Below are 9,936 nucleotides of genomic sequence, written 5' to 3' on the forward strand. Positions count from 1 at the left end.
GAGCTGAGCGGGAGCTGAGCGGGAGCTGAGCGGGAGCTGAGCGGGAGCTGAGCGGGAGCTGAGCGGAGCGTGGACTGTTGCTTACTGACCGGGCGCGGCGTCGCAGGCCAGGTGGCACCGGCTGGCGTAGGTCTGGAAGTCGGACGCGCACACCTTCGAGGAGGCGGGCGCTGGCGGGCACGGGCAGGCCGCCAAGGCCACGGGCAGCAGCACCAGCACGATCCACATCGCGATCCTAGACTTTACAACCAAAGACCATCACAGTAGAAACGGTCACCCACCGCCCAAACGTTTCGCATTTGCCATTTCGTAAATGGACCAAGGTGCCTTGCCTGCGAGTCTAGGCGAGTCCGAGCAAACTGTGGATGGCTAGTAATATTTCTGTCTTTTCGAACTCACAGGAAGTAGGAGAGATAGCGGTATCTCACTCGCTCCTCTCCAACAAACCTCTTATTGGATTCGCGATAAGGACAGCGTGCTCGCCACACGAGTGCATATGCAAAACCCGCGGAAACTACTTGGGAAGTCGCTGAGGGAACCAATTCTTATTGTTAACTGGAGATGACTAAGAGTCTTGAGAGTGGCGCGGATGCGCCACGGTGTCTGAAGTGAAGTAAGTTGCATTTCTTATTCTTTCGTTCACTTTCGGTGACGTTTCCTCCTGTAGGATGCCGTCTACAACTAAGAAACCACCTTAAGTTTTAAATTCAATTTTTTATCAGAATCATTTATAAGAGTTATTTTATCTGTTAATTGTTGGATGAAACACCTTACAATGAGTATAGCTGTAACCTACTTGATTGGCAAAGAGAACGCCAATTTCAGCTTATTGCTTTGGTTGTGTGTTTTTTTTTTACAGCGTGCCGTGTGAGCCGGGCTTAGTCACCGGCAGGGACCAGTAACATAACAAATTAAACGTTATTTTCTGGGAGTTTTCCGTTACGTTACCGCACCAATAACTTAATTGAGCATATGTGCAGTTCCATGATACGTAACAGTAACCGAATAAAGTTACATTTTGTACAGTTCCATTTTTTGTAACGTTACAAAATACGATCCAGACCGTGCGTCTGAGTTATTATGTTCGTGACAAATGTAACGTTACACAAAACCGATGCAGGCAGTTACGTTACATTATAGAGGTACGTTCTGTAACGTTACAGATCCGAACTGTCCAAGAAAAAAACAGATGTACCGTTACGAATAACGGAACAATAACGGCCGCAAAAGTTACGTTACAAAAATTTCCCAGTCGGACAAGATTGCAGGTGCCACGTCCACGTCTCCGCGGGCGTCTCGGGCCTCGAGCTCGATGTCTACCACCACCGCCTCGACCCGGAGCTACACCTACGCCCTCCCGAGAGAAACGGCTGAATGCACCATGGACTTCGCCTGGATTGTCGCTGGCTGCGCAGAGAATCCCCTGGTCTAATCCATAGTGATATGAACAAATCCATGCCTTCCAGAGCTCTGCAAAATCGCCTCGTCTACCGACCGAGATCGACCGGCAGGCGGTCGGCACCGACCGCGTTCAGGTGAGAGGTGAGACAAACACCCGCTCTGTCTCCCCTCCTCACCTCTCACCTGCACGCACGCGGTCGGTGCCGACGACCGCCTCCCGGTCGAGCTCGGTCGGTCGACGAGGCGACTTTTGCAGAGCTCTGATGCCTTCCTCCGCCCGCATACAGGACAAATTCAGTCAAGACCGGAGCTCAAAGAAAGGAACTTAAAAGCATATCCCATGCCCGGTGTCGAACCCTCGACCTTGTGGATGGCTGACTCGGACGCTCTCCACTGGACTACAGCGCATCGCTGGTGGCGACGGGCAGCGCACCGCTGTCATCCGCTCGCGAATTCCTTCCGGCAAGCGGTGGCCAGCGGCGACTGGCGAGCGAACCAGATCGGTGCGCTGCCCGCTCGCTCCAGAGATCCGCTCTGGCTCAGTGGAGAGCGTCTTGGGCAGCCGCTTCCCAGTCGGGGGTTCAGCACCGGGCAGGGGAAATGCTTTTAAGTTTCTTTGTTTGAGCTCCGGCCTTGACTGAATTTGCCCTGGATGCGGGCGGAGGAAGGCGAAGGAATGGATTTGTTCCCAGCACTCCGTGTGGCTGTGGGTCGAGGTGGTGGTAGGTGGTGATCGAGCCTTAGGCCCAAGTCGCCCGCGGTGGCGTGGCGGTGGCACATGCGTCGGGGGAAAAAGTTTTGTAACGTAACTTTTGCGGCCGTTATTGTTGTGTTATTCGTAACGTTACTTATGTCTTTTCAGGGACAGTTTCAGACCCGTAACGTTACAAATTGTAACAGAGTGGCTTTTACCATTTCGTGTCGGTACGATTCGTAACGTTACATCTCAAAGTTTGTTAAAAGTTCGTTCCATGAAACGTTTTTTTTGGAACCGGCCCGAACTGGTTACAAATTGTAACCAAACCGATGATGGACCAGTTCTGTTACCGTTATTTTTACCGTAACGACAAGAGAACGAAACTTGATCGGTACACTATGTATTTTGTAACGTAACGTCAAAGTGTAAGTTACTGGTCCCTGGTCACCGGCCGCTGGCCCCCTGTGGAGCCGAGGGTAGGCCACCCGCCCAGCTGTGCTACACTCAGCACAACGATTTGCCTAGCCAGCAGGCGTTTCGCTCCCATACGACTGTACTGCGTCATTCGAATAGTTTCGTTTTGGGTACGAACTGTTCGTATTGGTATTGGTATCAAACTTTTATTCGTAAAATCTCGATTCAATGTTTGTTCCAAAAGTGCTAGTAGAGGACGGGCTCGTCATCTTAGTATAACAACTGAGTTGCAAACTGATTGTTATTTCACGAATGTGTATTTGCCATTTTTAAACAACAAAAAGTCCGCGAAGAAAAATTTTCAGGACCTTATTACTACGAAATTCTTGTGCGTGCGGGCGTTCTAACCTCTTTGATAGGCAGCCAAAGACTGCTACCTTTACGTTCTCCGGTAAATCATGGCGATCTCTTGCTAATATCCTCAGTCCAAAGAGGATCTCCACCCGTGCTAGCGGGGGTACGGCGCGGGCGAGTACAGCACGGGCGCACAGCGCGGTCGTAGACAGCACGGGAGTGGACAGCACGTGAGCGAACGTCGCGGGCGGGGACAGCAGGCGAGTGGACGGCGTGGGCGAGGGTGTGGACGGCACGAGCGGCGAGCTGCGTCCTTATCTCTGCGATTGGGAGATAGTAGCGGGACCTTGCACTTGTACTGGTTTGGACAGAACGGAGGGGTGTATGACATGGTTGTCACCTGTGGGACGTGGTTGTCACCTGTGTCACGTGGTTGTCACTTGCCACCTGTGTGACACGGATGGCACCTGTGTGACGTGGTTGTCATGGTTGTCACCTGTGTGACGTGGTTGTCACCTCTGTGACGTGGTTGTCACCTCTGTGACGTGGTTGCCACCAGTGTGAAAAATGGTCGTCACACACTCCTTTGCGTGTGACACGGCAATACGCACGTCGATGTGTGCTTGCCCGGCGTGTTGTGTCTTATGGTGTCACGCAGGGTTGGAGGATAACGATACAGTCTGGACCACTTCATTTTTGTTTGACGTTTATTGCGTGTCTTTTCTTAGAGACTTATATGAATTCACTCAGACCGTTCCGTCCGGCTCACCAGGCTGCCGCCGCCAGGGCCCGCGCCAGCCAGGTCGCCGTCAACGCCACGGCGGTGGTGGCGCCGAGCCTGGCCCCCGGGGCGGAGCCCCCCTTCTTGTCGTCGTTGCCCCCACCGCTGCCGCCTCCACCGCCGCTGCCGCTGCCCAGGCGGTTGCACTCGCACCCGCACTTCATGAAGTCCATAGTACACGAGGCCATGCATTCCTGGTCACTCGGCTTGCACTTGAAGTTACAGGTAGTCATGGTAGAGAAGCATTGCTTCTCGGCGATGCAGTCGTTTAGAAGTTTGGCGTTGTCTGGGTTGGCGTCGCTGCCGGGCATCTTGAGGCAGTTGCACTCGCAGTTCGTCTCGCACTTCGTCTTGCAAGTGTCGCTGGTGCCGCAAGCGGGCTGGCAGCTTTGGCCAGGACACTGGAAGAGGGGAGCGCACAGGTAGAGAGGATATTGATTGAACGTGGACATGGCAATGTTATTGCGTGTTATTGTTCAAGATTGCAAATAAAACCACACGCAATAATTAAGGTCTTGGAGAACACAACGCATAGTCAGTCAGGAGCACTGGGAGGCAAACAGTTATCATTATGACGATTTCAGACTCACTTGGTTCGTTGCCGTGCACGCTGTATACTCCTGCAAGTCGTCCCACGCTGAGCGGGCGGAGGTGCGCCGCCGCGGGTCCACCGGGACCGCCGGGGCGCTGGGGAGGGTGACGTTCAGGCGGGACATCGACTTCCTGAGTGAGCACGGCCCGGGGTAGGCGACGGACAGACCTGAAGCCCCAAACAAAATGTGAGTTTCGGGCGAATCGAATTTGAGCCGACTGCAACAAGAGTCCGATTGTATTGGTGAAAGAAAACGCCTCGGCGGCGTGAGACTGACCGGGCAGGGCGGCGCAGTCCAGGTGGCACTGGCTGTCGTATGTGACGAAGTTGGAGCCGCACACCTTGGAGGCGGCGGGCGCGGGCGGACACGGGCACCCGGCCAGGGCGAGCGGCAGCAGCACCAGCAGCACCGGGGCGGTCAGCATCGCACGGTTCGCCATCTAGACGGTCACACAGCGTCCCTGCACACGGGTAAGGCGATCACACAAATAGTCGGCGTAAGTTTACGGGAAAAGTTTGCATGATGTGTGCCGTAAATTTACAATTTGAAACAATTCCAAACGTCAAGCACTTTGTTTCGACGACTTGGAATTGAACGACAAGCAAGAATGGGGTGTCTCAAGTTAACACCATATTTTGTGAATAAGAATTACAATGAATATTGTAAATTTCCTAAGAGTATTTTTCGTAGTGGATGCATCTCGAGCAAGAACTGCTGCCCTTTGAAGTTTTTTCTTCTTACCTGAAACTGTGGTTTCCACCGACTGCTGCACCTACGCTGCAGACTCGCTGAGGATCTATGAGAACCGACTGCCGCTCTTCGCTTTTATACCATGCATTAGGGCAGGTTATAACTATTCAACGAATGTGACGTCATGTCAGTATTAGTATAGTAGGGTATCGAGAATCCATTCTGTGACGTGTTATCACCCTATACCTACAGATACCGGCTGAGTGTAGCTCAAACGTTGAGGGGTGTTAAAGGAATGCAAGAGTAGTTACACTTTAAGGGACGGACCACAAGTACTCACTCCGAACAGTTCGTAGGCCGAGACACGTCTGTCAGGGCAAGGCCTGCGTGCAACGCACGGACTCCAGCGCTAGTCGCGGGCGTGCTGACGCTGCACTACTATCGCTTGTTCGTCTTTTCGGACCCGCGCTGTTTAAATGATGCGCTCCCCTGACACGTCACATTCGTTTAAATGTGAATCATGTCACATTCGTTTGCATATTGTGTCATATTCGTTTTAACGTGAATCGGCCAAGCCTGGTGCCACTTGAGCATCAATTCACGTGACGTCACGGTCAGCCAAAGAGCACATCCGCCGTGATGACCGTCACTCTTCCCAGATCCTCGTGTGTTGGCCAGGCCAGCGGGGAGACGCCAGTGTTCCCCCCCACCTCTTCACAGATACGCCAGCTCTGCAGGCATACGTCGATAAGCTCATCTCGACGGGCTGTTTTTGAGGAAACAGCGAACAACGGCAGAGCGCGGCGAGCGCCGGGGAGTCAGGCAGCCCAACGAGCACGCCGTTGGGGCGACAGGTGCCGCCTCAGATAGAGCCGGAGGAAGACGGCCTCACTGCAGAGACTTCTTTAACGAGTAGTGTTCAGCTTCAGCCCTTGAGATTTATCAGCCGGGCTGGTAACCTCGCACTACTTGCACCTTCACATTGTGGACGCCTTATCGTTCAAATCCGGCCTTATCACATGCAGGGAGAATTAACACTTTATGTTTGCCTTGCTTTCCACGGTAGTGTGCAAATTTTCGTGGTCACGTGGAAGGAAGCTCACTGTCGCCGGGCCCGCCGCGGGGTGCGCTGTGGCTAAGCACGCTCTCGCCCGAGAATCGAAATAACGCACCCCGTGTTTTAGAAGTATATCAGTATGGCCGACTGCGCGTCAAGCCATGTCTTCGTCGCACCACCAAGTGAGTCCGTGAGTCGTATCGAGCATACATACATTTCTTACACGAGCTGGTTAATACAGGTTTGCTCTTTTCTAAAGTCGCAAATAAATTATTTGTAAAATGTAAACAGCTTTCTGTTTTATGCGAATTTATGTATGTTACACACTAAATCTAAAAAATGTGCATAATTATGAACATTATAAACACACTTGCATAATTATGCACAAATTTGTAAAACTTATATGCACACATGGACGCATGGTATGGTATACTTAGGCACAAATTATTGCACCGATCCAAAAGGGCTTCGGTCCAAATTTGTCAATAATTAAGTTCAAATTTTCTACTAATTGATGTACACACACTAACTATGGATTTGTATCTTTTATTCGCACGGTTTTAAGCCATCAAATTTTTTGCACACCATTCTGCCTTGGCAATTTGAACTTTTTTATGCATTTCGTTGCACGAAATTATGCATTTTTGCGAACGAATTCGCACTCAGAAAACCACTTTTTTGTGCGAAAGAAATATTTTCGTAGCCGAAATCAACAAAGTTTTAGTTGTAACAATTAACATTTTCCGTTAGTTCTACAAAATTCTTTCGTTTGAAGAAATGGAAAACGGGGTTAATGAAAATTTGTCATCGCCCTAACGAAAAACCTTTGTTGATTTCAGCTACGAAATGTTTTCGTTACGCTAAATAAAATTTCGTTCCCGCAAAGAAACGGTTTTCTGAGGGCGTCCGAAACGAAACGTTGGTTTAAGGTTAGCGCGAATATTTGCACAATAAACATGGAAAGACATTTAGCGTGTAAAGTCGTGCATAATACCGCATGTATCATGCAGTACATACGCATGTACAAAAAGGTACCCTCGAACGTTAAATGTGTGCCCTTGTGAAGAAATGTCCCAGCTTGGCAATGTACTGTACTATCTCCTGTACCTTGTCAGGGAAGCGCTTCGGCGTGCGCCACCTGCAGGCGCTGCTCATGGGCCTGGTGGTCTTCTTCGCCTACTCGCTGCGCACCAACCTGAGCGTGGCCATCGTGGCCATGATCAGGCCCGGCTCCAACTCTTCGGCGGCCAATGCCACTGCGGGCGCAAGCACACCCTATCAGGTTCGACCAGTAAAACTACATTTGTAGTGTATGCCTTGCCAAAAGTTTTCCGGTACACATCGTTTACTAGGAAGATGAGGGATTAGGTTGGCTTTTGTTTACATTACGACTGGTCTCTACTCGAAATTCGGTGTATTTATTTTTGAATGTGGATTAACTTCGACAAAAGAATGGAAGGGAACTTGATAGAGCTTCTCCGAACTTGGATGAGCACCGCAATGGAAGTTGTTCACCATCTTCCGCGCGATGGTGAATCACGATGAGCTTCAGCGCTGTTCTTCGACTTGGGCGTTGACATATCGCTTCTTTGCCTGCAGGTGTTCGACTGGGACGAGAGCACGCGCGGCGCGCTGCTCAGCGCCTTCTACTGGGGCTACACGGTGAGCATGGTGCCGAGCGGCGAGCTGGCGCAGCGCCTGGGCGGCTCCCGCCTGCTCGCCGGCGCGCTCATCGCCACCTCGGCCGCCACCATGCTGCTGCCCTGGTGCGCAGACCTGGGCGGCTGGCAGGCCGTGTTCGCCAACCGCGTGGTGCAGGGCCTGGCGCAGGCGCCCGTCTTCCCCTGCGCCTTCACGCTGCTCGGGGTCTGGGCGCCGCCGCAGCAGCGCGTCACCTTCACCACCTTCGTGCTGGCCTGTAAGCGAGTAGTCACTCCACTCTAGCCTCACTCTGACGCCACTCTGATATGGCGACGACATAAGGGATCATGCAGAAAGTACGTCCAACAGTCGCCGTCGCGAACCAGCCAAGTTCAACTCCTGCACCCCTGCACACTGTGAAAAATTGTCGTACCGGGTACAGGAAAATTTGCCATGGAAGAAGTCGTACAAGTACAATCTAAAATTGTACAATTTACTAGCCCTAATGTATCGACTTGGAATCGAATATCGAGCGACAGCGGGATTTTGTACATGTACGACTCGTATTGTAAATGGCAAATTACAAAATATATCGTTCCTACAAATATATTTCTCACAGTGCAAGCTCTCATGGCGCCTGGTGGATAGGCAACATCATGACTGCAGTGCTTGCGCGTATTGCGGTGTGGCCTACTCTGCGTCTCGCCGGCACTGAGCTCCCATAATATAGTGAATTAATCTGAAAAAAAAAACAACGGACGTATTTTCTGGACGATCCCTAAGCATGACGCCACTCTGATGCCGGCGACATGAGCATGACGCCACTCTGACGTCGGTGACATGAGCATGACGTTACTAGAGCTGTGCGAATTGTTCGACATAGAATCGAATCGGACAAATTCGAATTCGTTCGATTTCGAATTTGCCTGATTCGATGTCGAATAATTCGAAATTTCGAATCGGGTTGGTTCGACATCGAATCGCATTGGGGTCTAGTGTGAGGCAACGCTCTGCCCGCACTCAAGTTGTACCGTCGTCGACTTGCATACGAAAAATACAGCAGATTTTTTGTCGATGGGATTCGGGCTCGAATTTGGACTGATTCGATTCGATTCGATTCGAAATTTTTGAGCCAATTCGATTCGATCCGATTCGAAGAAAATTTTTGAGATTCGATTCGATTCGAAGGCAAAAACCTCGATTCGCACAGCTCTAGACGCCACTCTGACGTCGGTGACGTGATGATGTTGTGCGCGGGTAAGGACCGTCTTGCAGTCCAGATGCTGGGCCCGATGTTGACGTCGCCGCTGTGCGGCCTCATGGCTTCGGTGTGGGGCTGGCCGTCCATCTTCTACTCGTTCGGCTTGGCCGGGGTGGTCATGGGCCTGCTGCAGTGGTTGCTGGGCGCCGACCGTCCCTCGGAGCACCGCTGGATCTCTGCCGAGGAGCTGGCCTACATCGAGTCGAGCCAGCGCGCCGAGGGGTCGACCAAGGTGGCGTACAGAGGGATGAAACTTGCGACGTGAACCTCGACGTGTTCGACTGATGCTCATCCTTTGCCGCGCAGGTGTCGCCGCGCACGCCATGGGCCAAGGTCATGACCTCCGTGCCCGTCTGGATGTGTTGGATCACGCTCTCGGTCCAGGACATGGCGTACTTCACCTTCCTGGCTAACATCCCGACGTACTTGGACGGCGTACTGAAGATCAGCGTGGAGGAGGTGAGCCTGTCTGACACACTCAGCGCCATCTCATGAAATGTTATAGAGGTTTATTTTTAAAGTCGGCAAATATTTTTTTTAAATCCATCTTTATGTAAGCGTGTGTCTGCCACAGAACGGCTTCATGACGTCTCTGACCTACCTCTGCGGCTTCATCGCGTGCCACGTGTTCAATGCGATGTCCAACTTCATACGTGACCGCAGCCTGCTCAGCCTGACCAACAACCGGAAGTTCTTCAACCTGCTAGGTAGGCGCACAGGCTGAGCTCCCCGCCCGACCCGAGTGGAAGTGTTGATCGTACCGAGGGGTTCCTTTCTCACGTCAGCCAGCATCGGCATCTCGGTGTGCGTCGTGGCCATGGGGTACGTGAGCACGCAGGCCGCCACGGTGGCGCTCATCTCGCTGTCCATGAGCTTCCTCTGCGCCACCTTCGTCGCCGTGCAGGCCAACTTCCTCGACGTGGCCCCCCTGCATGCGGGGCCCCTGTACTCCGTCGGCAACATGGCCTCCTCCATCCTGGGCGTGGTCGGCCCGCAGATGGTCGGCTTCGTGGTCACGGACACCGTAAGGACCCTTCAAAAAATATT

The 9,936-nt window shown here is 52.2% G+C and overlaps 4 protein-coding genes across 9 annotated transcripts in view; 2 read left to right on the forward strand and 2 right to left on the reverse strand.

Moving 5' to 3' along the window:
- The window catches only part of LOC113209059 (uncharacterized), a 17,035-nt gene extending 13,710 nt beyond the window's left edge, over positions 1–3,325 (reverse strand). The window contains exons 1-2 of one of the 5 annotated variants that reach the window (XM_052271469.1): positions 2,921–3,325; positions 90–240 (exon numbers count right to left, since the gene is read on the reverse strand). In XM_052271469.1, the coding sequence (XP_052127429.1) occupies positions 90–228 (139 nt within the window). In that variant the 5' untranslated portion in view covers positions 229–240; positions 2,921–3,325. Of the gene's footprint in view, positions 1–89; positions 241–332; positions 1,481–2,920 lie in introns of those variants that run through there. The other 4 variants (XM_052271470.1, XM_052271468.1, XM_052271472.1 and 1 more) reach the window with 4 other exon arrangements.
- Positions 1–9,936, forward strand: part of LOC113209084 (para-nitrobenzyl esterase-like) — a 26,967-nt gene that overhangs the window by 10,346 nt on the left and 6,685 nt on the right. The window lies entirely within an intron of this gene.
- Positions 3,556–4,695, reverse strand: LOC113209082 (uncharacterized). Its single transcript, XM_052271465.1, has 3 exons — positions 4,517–4,695; positions 4,238–4,407; positions 3,556–4,048 (listed from the first exon to the last, which is right to left on the reverse strand). Exons 1-3 carry the CDS (start codon positions 4,677–4,679, stop codon positions 3,632–3,634), a joined length of 750 nt encoding a protein of 249 aa, XP_052127425.1. The 5' UTR covers positions 4,680–4,695; the 3' UTR covers positions 3,556–3,631.
- Positions 5,923–9,007, forward strand: LOC113209048 (putative inorganic phosphate cotransporter). Its single transcript, XM_052271474.1, has 4 exons — positions 5,923–6,169; positions 7,103–7,269; positions 7,587–7,905; positions 8,891–9,007. Coding segments are annotated over exons 1-4 (531 nt in total). The 5' UTR covers positions 5,923–6,126; the 3' UTR covers positions 8,893–9,007.

The sequence above is a fragment of the Frankliniella occidentalis genome, unplaced genomic scaffold, assembly GCF_000697945.3.
Source record: "Frankliniella occidentalis isolate FOCC.00 unplaced genomic scaffold, Focc_3.1 Scaffold163, whole genome shotgun sequence".
In the NCBI taxonomy this organism is placed as follows: Eukaryota; Metazoa; Arthropoda; class Insecta; order Thysanoptera; family Thripidae; genus Frankliniella; species Frankliniella occidentalis.